Source organism: Spermophilus citellus (assembly GCF_964194105.1).
Source record: "Spermophilus citellus genome assembly, chromosome: 5".
NCBI lineage: Eukaryota > Metazoa > Chordata > Mammalia > Rodentia > Sciuridae > Spermophilus > Spermophilus citellus.
In genome coordinates this window covers 83,069,116-83,093,672 of record NC_138186.1, presented here as the reverse complement: position 1 = coordinate 83,093,672, position 24,557 = coordinate 83,069,116, and the positions used below count along the sequence as shown (strand labels likewise).

General features: G+C 30.6%; 1 protein-coding gene across 40 annotated transcripts in view; it reads right to left on the bottom strand.

Annotated features, from left to right (window-relative positions):
* The window catches only part of RIMS1 (regulating synaptic membrane exocytosis 1), a gene marked incomplete at both ends in the record, with an annotated part of 215,022 nt that overhangs the window by 153,643 nt on the left and 36,822 nt on the right, over positions 1-24,557 (bottom strand). For all 40 annotated transcript variants that reach the window (XM_081294576.1, XM_081294598.1, XM_081294597.1 and 37 more), the window contains 9 exons: positions 50-203; positions 339-510; positions 960-1,090; positions 2,912-3,024; positions 6,377-6,423; positions 9,743-9,866; positions 14,214-14,313; positions 16,634-16,744; positions 17,534-17,601. In XM_081294576.1, the coding sequence (XP_081150702.1) occupies positions 50-203; positions 339-510; positions 960-1,090; positions 2,912-3,024; positions 6,377-6,423; positions 9,743-9,866; positions 14,214-14,313; positions 16,634-16,744; positions 17,534-17,601 (1,020 nt within the window). The remainder of the gene's footprint in view (positions 1-49; positions 204-338; positions 511-959; positions 1,091-2,911; positions 3,025-6,376; positions 6,424-9,742; positions 9,867-14,213; positions 14,314-16,633; positions 16,745-17,533; positions 17,602-24,557) is intronic.

Sequence of the window (24,557 nt, the reverse complement as noted above, 5' to 3'; positions counted from 1 at the left end):
ATCATTACAACTTGATTATTTTCTGGTAACTAAAAAGATCTTGACCTACTTTGAAGCTTCTTGCTAGAGCTTTCTCCATGAATGTGTCGCCTTGGCATGAAAGGTGATGGCTGAGGCAGAGGTAGTGAAGATTCATCGTGTGTCTGAAGTTTATACCAATGTGGTTCATCATCTAAAAGTGCTGTCTCCAATTCTATGAGGATCTGAAAGGGTGGTTCTCAAATTAATTTAAGCACCTTTACCAAAACAAAATATATCAGTAATCATAATTAACATGTATTTAAAAAAAAAAAAAACCTCATTGAGCATTTGACTTGAATCTGTACAATATACATCACCTCTCCAAGAAATTCACTTTCTTCTTCTTGTACTCTTGGTTGATCCCACACAGTTATTTCTAACATTCGCTCTCTAAAATCTCTACGATGTACATGTGAATAGACAAAAGTTTGATTCCATTTTGGTTCTAGTACTTTCTTTACTGTTTTGGTCCTCCTTTTACTTTTATCACTGAAAAATAAGGATGTTTTGTAAATGAGCAAGCAAAACAAGTATATGCTGCCACCTACTGTAATTACATGTAATATTGCCATTGGTATTTTTACTACTTTTAGCATATAAAATAAAAGTCTGAAAACACTATAGAGTTAGATATAATTCTAATTTCAACTTCAATGTAAGCAGTAGCTATGATTATAGTCACAAACACACAAAGGTATATTCTAAATGATGTGCTGCTATCAAAGACATGGATAAACAAGGTAATGGACATGTTTAAAAATTGCCAGATTATTTTCAAGTAAACAAAAAGCTTGAGGGACTTTTTTTTTTCATATATAATGAAGTTTGCTCCCTCTGAAAAAATAATCTGTTACATTTAGAAAATATACTTCAGAAGAAAATATTCTATCTCTTCTGTTAGTACATATTTTAGCATTTTTTCTAAAATTATTCACTACCTTCTATCTGGAAGAAAATACATTTTTACATAAGGATTCCTGGGACGGCCATCTACTCTAGAGGGTAGATCCGTTGCTTGCAGAACATTTACAATCAGCTGGTGTCCCACTTTATCATACCACAGCTTCACCTAAGAGCAATGCAGAAAGGAATTATTTGAAAAAAAAAAAGCATGAAGTATTATAATTTTTACATTAAATATTATTAAAATTATATTTAAAGAAAACATTTAAATTGTACTATAATAAAATTTCAGGTATTATTTCTGAAAAGAACACCAACTGGAAAGTGTAATCATTTAGAATTCAACTTTTCTCTTGAAGCATTTTGAACCTAACTTACAGCTGACAGGCCTGCAGTACTATATCTTATGCCACAATTTGGGGAAGAGGACAATATTGAAATCATTATCCTTGTTTTTTAAATGGTTAACCCAAAAGTTTGGTGGTTACCAGTGACTCGATCATAGATCAGCTAAATGCACTTTTTAGTGCCATGGGTTGATGAAAGAAGTTTCAGTATTCAGATATAAGAGACTAAAAGACATTAGGAAGCTACTAAGTGTTTCCTGTCATTTTTCTCATTTAAGTTTTATGATTAACTTACTTACAGGCTAATTCATAAGAGAAGGGGAAAAGAAACAAAGGAGGACTCAGTGCATAAATGATATCTTCAAACCACATGAGGGACAGACGGTATTTCTGCTAACTAAAATTTCTTGATAGTTAAACTAAGAAAAATGGGAAACAGCACACTGACATTCTGTTGTCAAAACCCTTAGAACCAAACTTCAGCTGTCAGGAGAGATTTGTGCTGGCAGCAGTAATGACACATTAAATTAACCATAGAGTTCTTTTTATTTCTTTAATCTAGAAGATCCTTTGGATTTTATGGTTGAATAAGAAATATAAATGTACATGGCTGATGATCACATGTTGGAGCATATTTAATAGTCATGATAACAAAATAAGCTATTTTAATATGGGAGTGTTTTTTTTCATAGTGAGGGGCAGATTAAGAATCCAGATCTGTATGAATCCAACCCTCCAGTTCTCAGTAAATACTAGGGAGACATTTTTCATAAAACCCCAATAGATTTTCACTCTTTTAAAAGTATAGGTGAAGAGTATACACAAACAAACTAGGAAAAAAAAGGTTTTAAGGCAGATAAAATAAATATAAGGGACTATACTAAGATATTAAATATACTAAAAGTAGGAATGAAAACCAAGAAAGCCTTTGAAAATAAGTGAGCTTACATTTGTCTTTGACTAATTAAAACTAAGAATAGCAAAGAGAGAAACAGAAATAAACACATTACCAAAAGAGCAAAAAATCAATTAATTGTAGAATAATTTGAAGCTAGGTTTTCTTTTTAGTTATTTAGTCATATGTCCCATATTCTGAATCAATCTACACAGATGTAGCTCTTCATAATAGTTAACCATGGTGTCCTAATCCTGGCTTTCCCCAGATCACATGGAGACACAAGTGAGGGAAATGGCAATTTCTTTAGAGTGCCTGCAGTGCTATCATTTCACCAAATGCCTTAGAAAATTACAAAGATTATTTTAAATTTAAGTTTCTCAGGCTCTAGACTCAGAAAGGGTTAAGCACATTAAACATGACTTTCTAAGAAAATTATATATAAATAATTATTGTCTTAGAAACATTAATATGGCATGCCAAAATAATGAATATTTTACTTATTTTTCCATTTATTATGTAACATTTAAGGATATGGTATATTGTGGACATTTAATAAATATTTCCATATAAATACATGAATTAAAGAAATAGCTGAAGGAATGCTTAAAAATTAACAAAGTGATTACAGTGTCATATGACTACATTTTTATTGTAGGTTTCAAGGAAAGCCAGGCATTTTTGTTAAGACACACTCAAAGAGTGACAAATGCTAAGTATCTTTGTATGTACAACATATACGTACAGAAAGTTGCCCTGGTAAGACTTGTGGGGCATCTTTCAGGGCTCCAGGACTTGTTGGAGAAATAACAGAAATGGAAGGCCTTTCCATCTTTTGAGATTCAAAGGAGCTTGAACCTAAAATGAGAAAAAAATTAAGTAACATTTAAGTGTGTTTAAGTCCAAGGAATAATTCTTTTTGTAAAATAAAATATTTAATGTACCTGTTATTTGTATAAAACAATAATTACCAGCATTAATAACAGAGCCTACTTTCAAAGGGACAGTTATGGAAAGTCATTTTGTTTTCTTTGGTTAAGCTCCTGTTTTGAAGATATTTTGAATGATTTAGCAAAATGTTGCATTTATTTGTTTCAACTTAAAAGTTATTGATCTGCTATATTTCTGCAGGGTACTGTACTGCATAATCTCTTATAAATCCAAATATAGGCATAGGCTCATGCATTAGTAATAAGGAATATGGTGCCTGTTGTGTTCATTATGGTGGCAAATGGATCATTTTTATAAGGTATCTTAGAAAATTAAAATGTATACATATGGAATATAATTTATGAATCACATCTAATTTTATATTACATCATTGTTTTAAAATTTATCTTTGTTACTTTTAATCTTACTATGAATCTCTTTAGCCTCTGTGAATGCACTTTCTCATTAATTCACGACAAATGACTTCCTTTACCTTCAAATAAAGGAGGCTGGTTCTCTTTTCTCATAGTGTATATCCCTGACAACATGGGTAAGGGTAGGATGCTAACAGAGTGCAATTACCCCACTAGTATCACCTTGAACACACAGCCATTCAAACTTAGCAATTGTTTCATGGAGAAAAACTATTTGTGGATATTGCCTGAGGTATGTCATTGACATACTTTTTTTTCCATACTCACTAATTACCTCTAAATTAAGCCACATGCCATCATCTCCTAGACTCTAAAGGAAACTTATAAGAAACAAATCTGTAAAATAATCTTTGTTACTATGTTGCTTTTATCAGATCTCTTTTGAGATAATTTTTATCAAGACTCAGAACAGGAACACTGTTGCTTCTAAAATCAGTTTGTTTCTTATATAAGAATCTGTTAATTTTTTAAATCTTATCCATACCATAATTATGCAACTAGTTAGTCCCATTTCCCATCTATATTGGTCTATATCTCAAAGCCAAACCTGCAGGTATGATAACATGATGGCATGCCTTTTTATATCCTAGTCTCATTTAATCCTCCCATCCCTTCACCCCCTGCCCATAGCATATTATGAATCAGCATTCTTAAATCAGAGAAATCATTCAGCATTTGTTTCGGGGGGATTGGCTAATTTCACTTAGCATTATTCTCCAGCTCCAGCCACTTACTTGCAAATGCCATTATTTTATTTTTCTTAATGCTGAATAATATTCCATTTTGTATATATACCACATTTTCTTTATCCATTCATCTACTGAAGGGCATCTGGGTTGGTTTCACAGTTTAGCTATTGTGAATTGTGCTCCTATAAACATTGATATGGCTGTGTCCCTGTAATATACTATTTTTAATTCCTTTGGGTATACACCAAGGAGTGGGATAGCTGGGTCAAATGGTGGTTCCATTCCAGGTTTTCCAAGGATTCTCCATACTGCTTTCCAGATTGAATGCACTAATTTGCAGTCCCACCAGCAATGTATGAGTGTGCCTTTTCCCCACATTGTTGCCAAAATTTATTGTTGTTTGTATTCTTAATAGCTGCCATTCTGACTGGAGTGAGATGAAATCTTAGAGTAGTTTTATCTGCATTTCTCTAATTGCTAGAGATGTTGAACATTTTTTCATAGATTTGGTGATTGATTCTATATCTTCTTCTGAGAAGTGTCTGTTCAGTTCCTTGGCCCATTTATTTATTGGGTTATTATTATTTTTTTTTGGTGTTAAGATTTTTGAGTTCTTTATATATTCTAGATACTAGTGCTCTAAGTGTGAATGGAGAAAAGGGGAGGGAGGGGAAGGGAAGGGACATAGAGGTAGGAAAGACGGTGGAATGTGATGGTCATTATTATTCTAAGTACATGTATGAAGACACGAAGGATGTGACTACTTTGTATACAACCAGAGATATGAAAAATTGTGCTCTATATTTGTAATATGAATTGTAATGCATTCTGTTGTCATATATAATAAATTAAAATTAAAAATAAAAAAGGATAAAAAAAAAACAAGCCAAGAAATTGAGCATGGTGGTGCATGCCTATAATCTCAGTGGCTTGGGAGGCTAAGGCAGGAGGATCTCAGGTTCAAAGCCAGATTCAGAAACTTAGCAAGTCTGCTAAGCAACTTTTCAAAACCCTGTCTCTAAATGAAATTTTGAGACAGGTCTCACTATGTTGCTTCAAACATGCTAGACCTCCTCAGTTTTCTGAGTCACAGGGATTACAGGCCTACTAGTTCACTGTACCCCGTAGGACTTCAATTTTTACAAAGTGAGATGGGAAGCTGTCCCAAGTTCACTGTGGTTTCTGTGTTGCTAGTAGATTTCAGGGGACAAGGACAGAAGCAGGGAGACCAGTTGGATACCACATAATTGTCCAGATGAATGATGATGGAGTTTGAATGGTAGGGAAGGTGGTAGAGAAGAGGGCTTGGTGTGTACTATAAAGGCAGAGCCCTCGGGGTTTCCTGATGGACTGGATGTGGGGGGTGAAGAGAGGAAAGGAGCTTGAGGAAGAGTGCTGTTGCTGTCAACTGAGATGGCTTGCTTGCATTTGTGAAAGAATTTCCACTAAGATCCTGTTTTTTCCCTAAATCAAATTATTTTACATTCATATAAGATAATAATAGCACCTGGAGCATTGAGCCCAAGTATTAATTTAATGCCAATCCATGGCAAAATAAATGTTTGGGTCATTCTACATTATGAATAAAATTTTAATATTTGTCTCTATTATACACAATATCATCTTAACTCCTCCTGAATGACTTCAATTTCCACATAGATATTTTTTTCAGTCCTCTAGCCCCACAGTGAATTTTCTCTCTGCCCACTGGCTTCCATTATTATACCTGAGACTATTTTGTTGTAGATATTATTATTTGTTGGTATGTCTATTTATGAGGCTGCTCATAAGACTGAGCTGCTAACCAATCAAACAGAATAATTCGGTATCAGAACAAATTTTTTATCTACAGAAAACAGAACTATTAGAGGTTTAATAATTGAGCTCTGGGAGATTATGACTGTTTTGATGAGAAGAGGCCTGTAGTAAAGAACTTTATATAGCCACAAAAGAAAAATCAAAAAAAAAAAAAGAAAAGAAAAATCTTAAAGGAAACTTCTTTGGGCTTCCAATGATTGGCATGTGGCATGTCCAAGTGAGGACAACCTTAGTCTGGTAACAGCAATTGTTTTATGTTAAATAACTGACAAAAAGGATAAGTCTTAACTCTTTGATTTAGTTGTAAACTTTATAACAACACAGAAATCTCATACTCACTGGACTCCAGTGGAGGATGGGAACTCTCAGGAATCCGGGGAATGTCACTAAAAGAAAGAGGGTATTGTAAAAATCCCATTAGGTGAACTACTCTGGCTGAGGCAATCACAGCCCATTTTATTTCTATGATGCAGAAAAAAATCCTTTTGCATCTTTAGAAATGTAGAAATGGAGGGAACTTACTATTTAGATAACTACTGATGTACATGGATGTCAAACACCACACACACAAAAAAACTCCAATAAAATAAGTTTTTAGATATTTAACAGCAAAACACTTTAACATGACAACAATTAGACTAATATTGTGGATAAAATCACCACAATATTTTTACTACCAAAACAGCAGGTTTTGGAAATAAAAAATGTCAAAGATAACATTCTACTTCCATTATAGAAAATCAAAATGACACAAATTTTACAAATCAGTAGTATGCTTTACGAACACATCTGAAAGAGTTTACTGAATGAAAGGGATGGGAATATCTCTTAATAAAATCAAATGATATGGTGGATATCATGGGCAAAGTTAATAAAATGAAAAGGATGAATCGCTTTGGAAATTAAAGATGGCTCAAGCTTGCAACAGAAAAGCCAAAAAATTATATATATATATATATATATATATATATATATATATATATGAATATCTAATGCATATGCACATATATAATATTCATGGAGATTCCTATCTCCAAACTGAAGTTAGCTAAATATATAGCTATTTGCTGTATGACTAGAAAATGACTGTAAGAACACCCATTCCTGTCACACTCACAAATTACTCTGAAGAAATATGTAAGATAGGCTTAGCTTAAGCCATTATCCACTGTGACCTTAAGAACCCTGGACCACCTTGTTTGCTATTATACTGTATAATACTACTTTACCTCTCCTTTTACAAAGATATTTTAATATTAATTTAAGAAGATTAACACTACAGGAAGTATTAACATGACATATTAAAGTAGACTGGAGTTAGCCAATATCAACAGAATTAACAGCATAATATTTAAGAATTTCGAATTACTTACCTTGTGACCTAATTTGTGCTTTGATTTTCCTTACCTTTTTAGGGGGCAAGGAAAATAAAAACAGTTTTCACTGTTTGATTGTTTTTCTGCCCTCTTATTTTCATATTTTTATAAGTAATGTGCATAATCACCTACAACTTTTACAAATTTTCTTTTGAAATTTTACAAATTATACTCTGTGCTGTGTATCTTGGGAAATTTATCTCTTTTGTATAGTTTTATATAAGTTTAAATAAAATAAATTATTTATATGAATTTGTAACTAAGAGACTAATTTAAAATACCTAAAATACAATAAACCAACTATTTATCCTGTTTATTCAAAATTCATTTAAGTACATAAAGGTAAATTATAAAAAATTCACAAACAATAATTTTTAAATAGTATGATTTCTTTGAAAAGCAGCCTCATAGCCAATTACAAAACTGGAATTTAGAACCCTAAAGCAAGTTATAGACTTTGAATTTTATTCATCATTGAAAGAAGGACAGGGAAGAAATTATTAAAAAGTTAAAGTGATTTTGAATCAAAATTTATTTAATGCTAAATACTTTAGTAACATTTTCACACATAAATATTCCCATGATGTTTATACAGGTCTTCATAATCAGTTGTACTCTCAAGTTATGTGGTAAAGGAATTTAAATATCAGTTATAAGCATCAACGTTTAAGGGTATTATATTTGGTGGACTCCCAAATGGTCAATACCTCAAGATGGCTAATGTCTCATAAATTGTGCCAATCATTCCTGAAATCATTATGTAAATAAATTATGAATAAATATTTGCATTTTGAATTTAATTATAGTTGCTGAACAGAACTACATTAAACCCCATTGTTAAAATATCTCTAGAATTATTCCAATAATACAATCACTGGAACGTTGATGCCAGCTTTGATTCTTTTTCAAATATAATCTTTGTATTCTATATTTTTTTGATTTCATAATCCATAATAGTTTAGAGTTTGGCTATGTAGATGATCGTTGTTTTAAGTAGTTTTCATAGAAAAATAAAAATGTTATTCCAGTCTACTTTAATTGTCTGTTGGCTTCTTAAATCACCATAATCAATGATATTTTTGCTTATTACTTTTAAACCACTATATATATATATATATATATATATATATATATATATATATATATATATTTAAAAGTATTTGAAAATGTGTGCAGAGCTTGATTTTAAATTTTATTTTTATATAACTTCTGATTCATTTTCCAATTTACTTACCTCTTTTCCAGTCTCATTTTTACCTCAGCAATAGAACATATGTCATGTAAAACTATCATAAATCATAGAGTTATTTTAAACATCTACATGGAACTGTACTTTTGCAAAGGTCTTCAATGTCTACTAATGACTTAAAACTGGTTATAAGTTTGCCTTTATTTTAGAGTTTTATATATATTGATGTTTTTTGGTATATGATTATACATTTTCAATCCTTTGAAATTAGGATTATTATATTTTCTTGTATGTTTTGCATTGACATATATTCATGAGGACAACAAAAATTAAGGTTAGCAGTCTTCCAACATAAAAAGTCTGAATTAATGGCTCTATAATATCTTGGAGAATAGGAAAAAAAGAATTATTTCCAAGAATACATTCAAACATTAAGCCAACTATGATGAGATGGTACAAGATGCCTCTTAAAAATTATAGACTTGCAAAATGAATATTTATTCTGGACTTTGCAGTTTTGCTAGAAAAAGCTAACAATAGGGGAAATATATAGATATAGAAAGTATTCTATTGGTTATAGATAATTAAATTATGTTTAAAATTAAGGTTTTAAAAATGATACCAATTACTATGATTAATTATTATAAGTCAAATATCAAAATATTTCCTTGATTTTAATTGGGAACTACCCAATTGGTAAAGATATAGAAAAAATATTTTGTTCTTTGTAGAATAGCAAAAATCTCATGAAGACATATAAAATCATTAATATTTTAAATATCATAAGATGAGTTTGCTACTAATTCCTTTTAAAGAAAATACTACTCCTTAAATTAGAATTTCTGAAAATAAGTTCTGCTACTAAAAATAAATCACTTTTTATTTCAATTTTGAAAAATATATATTGATACTTTTTGATATTACAATTGTTAGATTATGGAGCTTCTAAAATGTAGTAAAAATATTCAGTAGTCCAGTTTTTAAAAATTGAGAAATTTTAAAAATCTAAAATGTATGCCCATAATTGATGAAAAAACTATCCATGTTAACATGTACTGTATGAATGTATAAATTTCTTTTTAAAACCCTACTAATACATGTAATTTACTAAACTTAAGAAGCAAGTTTTTTTAGCCTTACCCAATAGGCCTTGAAACAATAATTTCAACTTGAGGTTCTGATTTTGATTCTAAAATAATGTTGTAAACTTCTTCATTTGTAGCTCCCGGCAGGGGTTTACCATTCCATTCTAGAACTTCATCCCCTTGAATTTAAAAAAAAAGGGTATTTTTTTACCTTATATATTCTGTTTTATTTTTCTTATCTTTTCTCTTTTTTAACAAAGAAATGCAAAACATATACAAATAATTTAATTTCCTAGGCTCTGCTTTTAAAAGCAAATTGATTGGCATATAATGTGAATTAAAGGTTTTTTTGAACACCTTTATTGTTTTCATGTTTTCCTTTTTTTTCTCCCAAAATATTACTGGTCATTGAAAACAGTACAATATAAAACTGCCTTTATCTTTTGAGATATACCAGAAATAATATAAAAATAATCTCATGCTATGGGATGGATTTAGCACAGCCTATTTTGGAAACATTAGAAAATAATAATTAGCAGCATGCCCTCCATATAATAAATGTAAGCAACTCTATGTATGATTCTTATTAAACTGCATAAATCTTTTATTTTGGTAAAAATAGCAATTAACATTTGTTAGCATGAATTTTTCAGTTATAAATCACACTTCATTGTCTTCACCAGATGCACAACAGAATAAAAATGCATGAAAGGATTTGAATTCACACCCACAGGGTAACACAGGTAGCTATGGCAAAGTTACGAAGCAAGCAGATGTAAAACTTGCATGACAGTTAACCCAATTCCAGATGCTCAAAACATGTACATTATATACATGATATATAGTGAATGTCAAAGTACAAATATAAAAATATTTTTAAAAATCAAAAATATAAAATACTACTTAGTTTGTTATATAGTTCAAAATTCATTAAGAAATATAGTATGATGCTGCATTAAAAAATAGAGGTTAATGACTAATAGTTATTACTTTGAGTAGAGTTTTCACCATAAATCATTTGCAAACAAAGATTTATTCTCATAAACATTTAGCATATTTTTAGTTCCCAGATAGTTCTAGCCCCCTTCAATTGACAACAGAAGGCTCAGTTGAATGAAGATTAAATAGACAGCAAAATGACCAAGCAGTGAGGATAATGGGCCCCATTCAACCACACCAAAATGAGTTTTTCTGCTATCAGGCCCCCGCCAGCATGGCAGGAGTTATCTCTCTTCTTACTTAAATAAATCCTACTCAGTTTACTCTTCCCTTTCTGCTCTGTTTACTTTTTCCTTCCATGATTGTCCATAAATTTTATTCTTCAAAATTAGTGAGACAAGAACCCAGAGGAAATTGGCGAAGAGGGGAGTCTAGTCTCATCTCAAAACTCTGGTTTCACAGCTGAACTACCACAGCCTTGGTGGCATGTGGAGGCATCTGAATGTTTGGATGCTTATTTTGTTGTTCTCAGTATCTAGAACATATTAGGGGCTAAGTAACCATGTGCTTAACTAAGGAATCAATATTGTTACCAATTTTAAAACTTGGACTAAACATGAAATCTTTAGTTTTGGTTAGGTCATATTTTTACAACAAAAAAACATGTTTTACTAGGACTATTTTTAAAGTAACTATTTTTTTTTCTTTCAGGTTACTTGAAAGTAGAAAGTAAATGTTGAAAAAGCACATTATGTGCTGCTTTGATTTGGTAAACAGTATTCTTATTGACAATATTTAAATAATTTCTAATAATTTTCTCTAAGCAGTTACCTAGAAAAAAAGTTTTTCAAATAGTCAATGAATCTACTTCATTATTTAAAAAAAAAATTAAAAAGGAAAAAAATAATTACAGATTATAGCATATCAGGAGTTTTATCAAATTATTTTGACCAAGGAAAGAAAATTTATATCATGACTCAGTACACATATATAACAATAATATGTATACATGTATGCATATGTATATACACATACATTTACATGCTAGAAAGTAGTTTACAAAACAATACTTACCATGATAGTTCCTATTATGTTTTAAATTTTTTTAAATATTATGTATTTCAGTTTTTTTTAAAAAATAATGAATATAAACAATTAAATTAATTACGCTATCCAATAATGAGTTGCAATCAATATTTTACAAAAGTACTGTATTATAAAATCCTCCTGTTTATAGACAGCAACATGGAAGCACAGCTTTTAATATCAAATTAAATTAATACATGTAATTATTTTTTATTTATAAATCAACAACTCCTAAATCAGAAAGTCCTTTTTTACCATTACTTATATATGAATAATCTTTTCAGGCAGGGATATAGACAGTGAGGGTACAAAGAGAATATTGACCCTTTCTCTGTCTTTGTATTTGGTGGTAGAGAAATAATATGTAAGCAAGTAACTTTAATAAAATTTGTCTTATGCAAAGATAGCAGTTCATTCAAGAAACAGAGATAGAGAAAGGTGGCACCAGAGAAGTAATGATTAAATTATTGCTTCAAGTGAGTATCAGGACTCTTTTCAATTATGACAACTTGAGATGAGTTTTGAAGAATGCAAAAGACTTCATCAGCAGAGCAAAAGAGAAATCAGGTAGACAAGAGGCACTGATCACATCTTATATATAGGTAATAACAGCTTGCCAGGAAGACTGACATAACTGGGAGTGGAAAGTGTTAGCAGGAGATAGTCACCAAGCTTTGACTTGAACAAAGAATGACCAAGAGACATGAAGAATCTTAATAAGCAGTGCCTCTATGTTTTAGATGGTTAGGCCAAATAGCAATGAAGTGCATGAATGAACTTGAAGGAGAGCAGGGCTATAGAAAGTTCTGGCAAGATTATAGCAAGATTCCAAATGCCAGAAGTGAAATGAATGGAAAAAAAATAGTGTTTTAGTTTTTTATAGGCCAGCAATTTTTATATGCAAACAAAAGAAAAATCAATCCTATATTAAAATGTAAGTCAGACTATATGATCAAGTCTATTAAAAAACTTTAGTTGCTTCAAATACATAAACTGCTGTAAGTAAAATGTACACTGATGTGCTTTATAGTTATCTTAATTGAGCTTTTAACTTCTCAGCCCATGGGTGTTAAATAAATGAAATTAATCACTAAGAGGTATATTATACAGAACAACTCCTGAATTGACTTCTTCCATGTAATCATCTACTAAAACACAAGTACAAAATCAAAAGATATTATGCTTATAATCTGATCTACAAATTCAGTTTTCTGTAGTTAAAGTTATGTTATATTATCCACCACAGATTTTCATACTTTTTTTGGAGTATATTTTGAGTTTTGTACAACAATTCAGTTTACTAAGATAATCATCCCTAATTGACTTACTTTCTTATTGAATCAATGACTAGTCTTTGATCAGAAACAATGGTACACCGGTACACCGTACTGCTACAGATCTTCAAAGTCTTATAGTAAACGGAAAAAAAACTCAACTTGGATTTTCTCCTTATATAATACCTAATATAGAAGGTCCCTATCAAAGAAAAAAATAAAACTTGAAATGATTTTGAACCGATTTCTTTAATCATATCAAGAAGTCTTTAAGACTCCTAGAATATTTTTCTGAAGTTATCAACATAGAAAATACAGGCTGGAAATGTTCTCTACGTATTATAGGTTGTTAATAATCAACTCTGAAGTGAAGTCAAAGAAGTAGGTTAATGTGATTTTAACTAAAATGAACAGAAAATAATTTACCAAAAATATATATATTTTTTTTTAATTTTTTATTGGTTGTTCACAACATTACAAAGCTCTTGACATATCATATTTCATACATTAGATTGAAGTGGGTTATGAACCCCCAATTTTACCCCAAATGCAGATTGCAGAATCACGTCGGTTACACATCCACAATTTTACATAATGCCCTATTAGTAATTGTTGTATTCTGATATATTTTAAAAAGTGTTGCTACTGGATATATAGCTCATTTGAATATATTATAATGATTTTATTGTGCCATGTTAAAGTTACAGAGCAATACATATTTCTGAATACTAAGTAGTGATTCTTTTGCATGAGTACAATATGTCTCATTTTAATTAAGAATGTTTTATTATGTAATATGCATCATAAATGTGACTATATCTATGTTTTATGAAAAACACTGTTCCTAAATAATTGTTTGGGGATTCTGTGAAAAGTTTTAGTAATTACTGTAAATAATGAGGTGGAATTTGTTTTAAAAAGCTAAACTGTTTTAGACTTGAAGTCTGGTAACAACACTATAAAGTCATCTACAAAAATAATACTTCAGCATTTTGCATCTCTGTGTTTTACATAAATAAAAATATTCCTACTCAATCTCTACAGATTGCTACTTATGTATAATTCCTTATGGAAATCACATTCGTGTCTCTATTAGGAAAAAAAAGCTTTATTTATGCATTAAAATTAATTAGTGGTATAAACGTAATATGTAAATAAGTCATCCCAAATTGAAATCTACCAACCCATGCATTGATAGCATGTTTGAATGTAAAAAAGAAGCTTTACCTGCTCTCAGGTGTCCAACTACATCTGCCAGGCTACCCTTCTTTACTTTGGTGATGAAAGCACCAAGACGTCCTAAGTCAGTCATTTTTCCTCCAACAACCTGGATGATTACAAAGTTATAAGTTCTTAATATTCATATGAAATACAACTTTATTAGTTTGAGAAAGTATTTTATAATGTTTTACAATTAAGTGTGAGAATATTAGTGAAGTACAATATCTTTTTACTTAAACTGGCAGCATAATATTGAAAAGAAGATATTTCATTATATTTGTGATGACCATGTATCCTAAGGTAATTTGTTTACTGATTTCTTACACTAACCTAACAATAACAAGACACCAAAAATAATGTATGCATTTGGAAGACAGGTGCCACGTCTCTCTGACTTATATCAAACAGCAAGTATTTAACATTGTTTAGGATTTTTAAAAATCTTCTAAACACATTCTTACCACTTGAATCATTATTTCTATGTGAAGATAATACCCCATTGTTAAATCAGATTTCAGTCTCCTTTGTGTATCTGTGGTTTAATATAGTAGGCCTACAACCATAAAGACTAGGAATTCCTACCAAGATCAGGCTACATTTTGGAAGTAATTTACCACTGGGCAAAGTGTACAGTCTAAATGCATCTGACCATGTGCTGACCTTCTCATCAGAAACAGATATTTGAGGTTACCTGACCTTCAAAGTCTGAGCTATATCACTATTGAATACTTTAATGTGGCTTTTCTGCTACATCTAAAATATATGTGAGAAACTCTAGGTTTAATTTTTCCCAACACAGGGACCTCAAATACACAATTAAAAGTGCATTGACTTTTTTTTTGACTAGCAAATTTACTAGATATTTGTCATTCAAGTTTTCATCTGCTTTGTGACAAATACACCTTGAGGATCACTTTTCTAATACTTTTACTATGAAGTGGTACTACCTCAGCCCTATTTAAGTAGTATTTTTACTTAATGTCAAATCCTTATCCAACTAATGGAAACTTGTATATAAAAGGGTTGCTTGAAAATAAGAACACAATTAGTTGTGTTAATAACCCACTATTTTACACTTGATACATCTGTGTCTGCTAAAACAGCCTTCTCATTTTTCTGCTTGTTTGTTCAGTCTGAATTAAAATTAGATTTTGAAAATAAAAAAGTAGGTGAGTATTACCAAAGATTGAAGTTGATCCACAGTTCTTATAAACATACCCATTAATAGAGGTAATAGAGGTGATCAGAATTATTTCACAGCAAGAGAAATTAATGCTAATAATATCATTTGAATACATGAACTTACTTTCTTGTTTTTCAGGGTTGGGGGATCATGCATGCCAGACAAATGCTATATTACTGAGCTTACTGCCAGTTGTATTAATGTACAACCTCTTGACAAATTATAGTTTTAAAGTAACATTTTTGAATGTTTATTTCTTTAAGTAACTGAAAGCAAAACCATACAATGCATATACATAAGCACACATATAATACAAGATACCTATGCAAATGTGTGCATAGACTTTTCCAGAAAACAATAATCTTTTGTAATCTATCAGATTCTTATATCTGTTAGAGGACATTTTAATTTATTTTTTTTTACATGAGCTCTCTCATTATGATTATTATTATTATTTGCCTTATAATTCTTAATACATCTTTATACCACAATTTATCACATTTCTGAATACAAGATATGCTGACACCAAATTGACATCTTCATACATGTATTTTGTATAATGATGAGGGTCTCCTTCCACCATCCATGCATGGATAGAGGACATTTTTAAAAGATATATTTTCTTCTTTTAGTATTATCATAAATATTACTATTATTAGAAAATAATTTCCTTGTTGAAGTTTTATATTGCTGCTTAACATATAATAATGGTCCACATTTTATCTAAGTTTACTGCCTTCCATTAAAATATTTTTAATGTAAAATTTATCCTTAATAACCAGAGACAAATAGTTTTCCTATGCTCTATTGCATTTTTAATACATTTGTATTATATTAACAAAAATGATTGAAAACTACTAACCTAGGAAAACTATTACACATAAGACAAGCTATATTCACTAGAGAGATTTCATTTTGAAGAAGAGAAGAATATATTTAAAGATCATTGCTGGGCATAGTGATGCTTGCCTGTAATCCCAGCTACTTGGGAGGCTGAGGCAAGGGCATCACAAGTTTGAGGCCAGCCTCAGCAACTTAGCAAGACCCTGAGCAACTTACTGAGACCTTGTCTCAAAATAAAAATTAAAAGGATTGAGGATATAGCTCATTAGTGAGGCAAAACTAAGTCCAATTCTCAATACAAAAAAAAAAAAAAGAAAAAAAATCATTGTCAGAAATTTTGCTGATTTCAGTCTGTACTGTAATTCACCCTTTAAGAAATATTCTAAACCAGCATACTTACTTTCAGACCCAGTAATGCACCCGATTCTTTGGGCATGGTTGTTCTTTTGTTAAGAATAACACGTCCAATTAATCGGTCCCCTTCTTTGGATGGCTGCCACGTTACAGGATGCTGTTAAATGCAAAATTTAAAAAGTAAACAACTTTTTTTTCTATAGACACATGTTACCATGATGTGATTTCCTCAGTTAAAAGATACCCTAGAGGGAATTCTTTATTCTTATGGACTTCATCCTTGGCTTACAATATTTTTCACTTAGACTTACTTTTTATTTACAAAAGACACTTATACTCAATGGTTCTGAAAGTACTTAGCAACTAAATATATCTCTTAATCAAAATTTAAAAGCAATTAATTTATTTTAAAATTTCTGCTTAAATGAAGAATTTTTTTTTGTTATTAATGCTGATACTATCCTTAATCAAATACAGTGTCCATTCTTAAATCATTAGAATGGTTCATCTTATAAATTTAACTTCACAATGGTGCAAAAGTGTTACATATTTGGTAGAAACTATACTTTGAATTTTGATTTATCTTAGGATTAGTGATATAATATTGTCCTCTGTTGAGATGATAAGCAAGAGCAGTGAGCTTAGCTCTCAGGCAGCCATAGGATCACAAGGGTAAACAACTAATACTCTAAAGTGTACTGTTGCTAAAGGAAGATGTACGATGGTAGTCATGATTTAATATTTTTTTTTTACTTAATTTACAATTTGCTATAATTATTCAGTGTCAACTAATTTTTTCTCCAAAACTGCAATGACAAATGAAATTAACATTTGCGATCATAGAACATATAATGGTGCAGGACTCATTTTCACCAGTATATATGAGACCATGGATAAAGTATAAATAGTCCTTGAATTGCAAACACTCAATTACCAGAAAACTTACCGAACTAATAGGTGATGTTTCCCGGCTGTGCCACGTGGCAGGATCCAACCAGTAATAATCCAAGTCACCTGCACAGCAGGAAAAAAACAAAATCGTGATACTGTTAAAGTGGAGAATGCATCACTCTAAGTATTACCTCTTCAATCTATAAAGTGTTAAGAATATTGTAATCTTGAGTTTACACATCCCAGAATGATACATGTGTTGTGAAAAGTTGGGACTAGAGTCACTAGAATAAATATGTTCTACAAACATACTTCCTGAAATAGAAGGGCTACTCCCACCCCCCACCCCCACTGCCCCCAAATAAGCCTAGTAACACTGACACATAAACATACAGGGAAGAACAGGGTTAATGTGCTTTTCCAACACTCAAAGCTTTCCATTCCAAGTCACATCCTGCCATCTAGTGGTGACGCCTAAAATTACACTTATTGAACTGAAAGTATTAAAATTTGTCTCCCTTTCTACATTTCTGAACTATAACATATTTTTCAAAAAATAATTCTCTTATCCCTACCTTTCCTCATATACTGAAAAATATGACATATGTTTATTAGTTATTATTAAATGTCAAGAAAAACGGTAAAAGAATGCAAATGACACAGTACCCACCAATTTTAATAAAACCACAAAGTAAGCATTTGAGAGAAAAATTAAGAGGCCATGTTTTCAATATTTGAATGAAACAAAAGGCAATAAAAAGTGGGCCACCTATATGAGAAGATGTATTAGGAAATCAGGGGAATAAATGAACTTTTATATTTTAAGTATCAGATTAATTCAATACATTTTTTTCCCCATGGATCTCCAAAGAAACGAGTAAGTCAACTGACACTGAGATACAAAGCTAGCTAACTTGGGGAAATATGACTGACCAAGACTGAACAGGCCATAAGTAAATAATTTTTCATAGATGATAGGCAATGAAAGGTACAGCATGCAAAAGGAAATAAATTTTTTAGATGTATAAAATCTACAGGCAAAAAAGAATCCATACTCTTCAATTTATTAGTAGTTGCTTTTCTTTTCCTTTTATAAATCTTAGAAAGGCTGAAGGCAAATGTTATCGATACTAAATACTAAAATATTACACAAATATTCATGTGAATAATAGTAGTATACTCTATGTAGGGGTTAGCATTTGAAATTGCACTAAAAATTATTCTATTAAAAATTACTTCGTATGGAATCTGTATGCTTCTCAAATTCACATCCTTAATATGTATACATGGCTTAATATCAGAGAGTATTTCTACTGGACCACTTCAGTTAATGGAGTGTAAGGAAGATGCAAAAGGAAGATATTTCTCCTTGGTATTTATTTGCTGCTTGTAAAACTTTATGCAATTATTCTTTTTTTAAAGTACACATATATTATTTTTTATTGGTTGTTCAAAACATTACAAAGCTCTTGACATATCATATTTCATACATTAGACTCAAGTGGGTTATGAACTCCCATTTTTACCCCAAATACACACTGCAGAATCACATCGGTTACACATCCACATTTTTACATAATGCCCTATTAGTAACTGTTGTATTCTGCTACCTTTCCTATCCTCTACTTCTTAAAGTAGTTTTTTTATTAGTTCATCTCGAAAAAACTACAGTGTTAAAATTGAAATTCTATTAATACAAATATTACTGTTCAAAAGGTAATTATTGCAATTTTTACAAGTTTCTCCCTAAAATTTCACATACTTAGTAATAAGGCCTGATGATATCTTAAATGCTGATTCATTTCTAAACAGTGATAAAGTAATTGAACCACTGAGACGTTGGTGGGAAGGTGATTCAATTTCCCTGAAGAAAAAAAAATACTAATGAAATTGAAAGGTGCTTTAAGAAGTCTTTGAAGCTAAAATAATAACAAAAATCACCCTATTTTTTTCAAGCAAACAATAGTTCTTCATATCCCTCAAAAATTTTTCTTAAGCTTTAAAAACTACACTTCTTGGGATCTTTCTCTGGCTCATGCCCCCATGCCTTATATGGTGATTCAGCTCTGTTTTATTCACATTGTCCTAAATAGATACAGACAAATATTTGCTGTGCAAAAAGTGTTCTTCATAGGCAAAGAACCAAAAGCTGATGTTTCTGGTAAAATTCAGCCATGCTATTTTGCACACCTTATTATGAAAGCACAGATACTATTATCATCTATGAGCTTTTCAGGGGAATCACCTTGAATGAAGAGTCTCATCAAATTGGTTAGAAAGAAGGAAGGAAGGAAGGAAGGAAGGAAGGAAGGAAGGAAGGAAGGAAGGAAGGAAGGAAGGAAGGGAGGGAGGGAGGGAGGGACATATGAGTATATCTACATACAAGTATCTATACAGTTTGCCAGGAGATTCTAATGTGTATCCAGCACTAGAACTTACACTATTCTGTAATATGAATGCTACACAGTTTGCAGCTATTTATTTTTTGCCTATTTTGGCCATATATAATAGTGTAAACATCAATTAAATATTGATAACAAATGTAAATGTATAAAGTTCAATGTGAGACAAGAAAAAAAGAAGAGTGTTACCTTAGATTGGTAGAGAGAAGTGATGGGAGGGGAGGGGAGGGGTTGGGGGGGATAGGAAGAATAGTAGAATGAAATAGACATTATTATCACTGTGTGTATATATATGACTGCATGACCAATAGGATTCTGCAACCTGTACACTTAGAAAAATGAGAAATTATATCCCATCTGATTCAAATGTATGATATGTCAAGGTCATTTGTACTGTTATGTGTAACTAATTAAAGTAAATAAAAAAATTAAAAAACAAAGTTCAATATTTAGTATACAATTTATACCTCTTAATGTTGTGATATTTTTATTAATTTTATCACTTATTAAATAATATTGTTTTTAAAATCTTACAAAAATTACATGTTACATATTAAACTCTAAGTATGTTGTTTTATATTATGTTTCTTCTAACCATATAATTACTGTTTGAAAGACACTGAACTTTTAATTTCTCTAATTTGTCTTCACAATTTACATTTTCCTATTATTAATGGTATAAGCAGCACCTAACAAAACCTTCTCCTAAAATATTCATAATCAAATATTTCATTAATACAAACCATTTCCTTGATTATTTTTCTAATAGATGATTCATGATATTGACTTCTAGTTGGCATAACTTCAAAATGATAAATTCATGGTATTTGCTTATGGAATCAATACAAAAACATCTTGGCTCTAATATTCAATATAATTCTAAAGAAACTAATTTGCTATTATCATTAATCCAGAATCAGTAAGCATATAAGTCGGTTGTGTCTACTGAAATAGTTCAACTTTATAATTAGCCATGCTCAAAGAAGCATTATAATTTTGAGCTTATTTTTGTGAGGAATTTTAAAACAGTTTTGTTCCCTGCCCCTGTATAAAAAGCAGGCTAATTAAATCTGGTTAGCATAGATCTTTCATTCCACAAATTTCAATGCACCATGCATTTTCAATGCACAAATCTATTTTCAATGCAAAAGTAAAATAAATCACTTGTCAGCTAATGCACACAAGTGTTCTGTAAAGAGAACTATTTTTTCCTAAACCCAGGTCACTATGATTAGACTGTTTAACAATGCATAAACCTGGATCTTTATGGTTTAAAATTTCTATTTTTTGGTATCTTGTGTCAAAGCACAGTGAATTTCAATATGACCACCTGAACCAAAATACCTTCCAAACAACACACGTGCTTGGTGGAACATGTATGTTAAAACTGTATGCAAACCATGACTCTAATTTCACATATTAAATACTTAAAAATTTACCTGACATATATACTTTCTCAAGTGGAGCATATACTTAATGTACATATAGCAAAGGAAAAGTTACTACACCAAATTAGCATACTGCTTAAAGTATTAGAAAAGTCAATCTTCTGGCCCATCTCCAGAAGAAATATGCAGCATATTTTTAACATCATTATAATGAATTATTATAAAAACCAGAATGCATATCTATTCTAATATTCACTCAGTAACCCATCCAATTCCTAATTTATAACCATAATTGAGTTCCTGGTCATCTAAAAATAAATTGTTCTTCCTACATAAAATGGGTTGTTGCCATTAAAAAAAAAAAAGAAAGAAAGTATATTTTACAGACCAAAAATCAGAACTACACTTACCATTTATTTCCTAAACCTATTAAAAATTTTTCCTTTTACTTATTTTTTAGTCCTTTATCACAGGATATGTGTTGGGATTAAGTACAATTAGATGAATACTAGACTAACTTTAATACAGAACAGTACATACACAAATAAAAGTGCAGAACAAAAATATGGTTATTGAATGTTTGCATGTAATGCATACACAAAAGTTATCTTAGGTTTTGAAGTTTGATCAAGTATTTTCAACACCAAGTCCCATGGCCAGTAGACATGATTAAATAACATTTGTCTATATTGCAATAAGTATGTGTATGTAAATTAATCTGAATAATTGACAAGAACATTTATTTCAGTAACAGACATTTCACAGACATGAATTAAACTGAGAAATGAGTTAAAATCTTAACTCTGGATTAATATATGAAAATATCACATGAAATGATGTCCTCATTTCTTAAAAGTCTAATTAAAATACTTCCATGACTGCAAAAGGAAAGTGTCCTCATAATCTACAATAGCAGAGTTAACTCTGGAATAAATCACCAATAATTTACTCATAGCAAAGTTCCATAAAGTCTAATTTTCACTTGAGTTAACAGGGGAAAGAAACAAATATTATCTTACAGTACTTGATTTCTAAGCATTAAAATGAAATGGGAAGAGATAAAGTTAAATTTAAGCATTAGTCAATCTATGAAATATTAAAAGCATATTCACAAGTAAATGCTATGAATATCATTGCAAAATCAGTACATTGTCTTTCATTATTAAATTATTATCTCTCATGATTGACTGTCATTCTAAGTTCCTAGTATACTAAACATATTAGTTCTTAAATATTTTTATGGTAATATCATTGAAAGTCCATGCCAACTTTCACTCCCTAAAATATTTGAGGGCAAAACACTGTATAAAATTAGGTAACGGAGATTTGCCTGACTCAAGCTCAACCTCTTTAACAATTTAAAATGCAATATTTTTTTTAAAAAAGAGTCCTTCCTTAGAAGAATTGCATTATCTGCAGCCATTAAGGATTCATTAGAGCATTTGCTCTCTAAATTTATGTTAGAAATTTCACTTTACATGACAGCTATGCTCAACACTAAAGGTGAACAACACTAATCATCAGAGAAACACAAATCAAAATTCCTATCACCTGTTAGAATACTTATAATAAGAAAAAGGAGGTAAGTATTGGTGAAGATGTGGAGAAACTGGAAACTTTAAATACTGTTAATGGGAACATTAATTAATAATATCACTATAGAAAATAGTATGAAGGTTACTTGAAAATTTAAAAAAAATAGAACTATTGTATGATCTAGCAACACTATTGCGGGGTAGAAATTGAAATCAGAATCCAAAAGAAATATCTGCACTGCCATGTTCACTGAAATACTGGTCACTATAACCTAGATGTGGAAAAATCCTAAAAGCCAACTGACAGGGTGAATGAATAAAGAAAAGGTAGTGCACATACACATGGAAATATTACCTTTTAAAAAGAACCAAAGCTTACCATTTGAAACAAATTGGGAGAACCCAAAAAGACTTTAAGCACAGTGAAACAAGCCAGACATAGAAGGACAGATATTGCATCATAACATCTACAGAGAAATCTATCAAAGTCAAACTTACAAAAGCAGAGAGTAAAAGAATGATTTCCAGGGCTTGGAGGAGAGAGATATGGAGATATAATGTCAAAGGGTATAAGTTTTCAGTTATACAACATAAATAACTTCTAGTAATCTTTAAGAGCTTAATCTGCAGTTAATGATACTGTATTACATACTTAAAATTTTGCTAAAAGGGTAGGTACTAAGTGTTCTTATGACAAAAATAAAGTATTGATAATAAGTAAAGACTACAGTGATAGCAGATCATAGACATATTTATTGAATACATTGTAGTGATGATTTCATTGATATATATCCAAACTCCTTAAGTTGCATATCACAGATGTTTTTGTATACCAATTATACATAAATAAAGTGGTTTATAAAAATATTTATTTTTAAGTTATAGGTGGACACGATATCCTTATTTTCTTTTTTTTAAATGTAGTACTAAGGATCAAATCCAGTTTCTCACGCATGCAAGGTGATTGCTCTAACTCTGAGCCACAACCCCAGCCCATAAAATGTTTTTTTTTTAAAAAGGAAATTTTACTTTTAAAATTCCTTGCTTAGTAGTGCTGTATTTTTATCAACAAAACCCACAACATCATTATTTCTGTTTGGTATATGAATTATGTAAATTTGATGATTCAATTAAATCAAATCATTTATTTATTAAATTGATTCAAATAAATATATCATGTACTATTTATTACATTAATAAAATGACAAAATGTTTGTATTCAGAAATTATTTGTACTCAAAAGAGTCCCCAGAGCTGAACAACCTCTAGAGAATGATTAAATATTTACTTGAATGTCTATGGTGCCATCTCTGTTTTATAATTTTAGAGCAGAGGAAAAGAGGCACAGTTGCTGGTCCAGGAAAGAAGAATTTAATTAACATCTTTGACAGATGTGGCACTTTCCTGATTATATGTATTTGGTGAATTTGAGAGCTAATTTTTGGGATGCTAAACTACTACCATAACATTCTACAAAGCAGTTATATGGAATTCTGAATCAAAACTCCAACTGAACTGTGTCATTCAGATAATCCCTCAACTCTGGAGATACCTACAATATTATGCTATTGTTCTTTTCAAGAATAGAGTGAGAATGAATGTGAAATTGCTTTATAAACTATAAAAAACTACAGAAATGCAAAATTTCATTAGTGTATAAAAATATGTAAGAAATATTATTTCCAATTATTATGCCAAGAAGTACTTCTTTCAATTTTATTGGCATACAAACATAACAAAGATTCTTTTTTCCT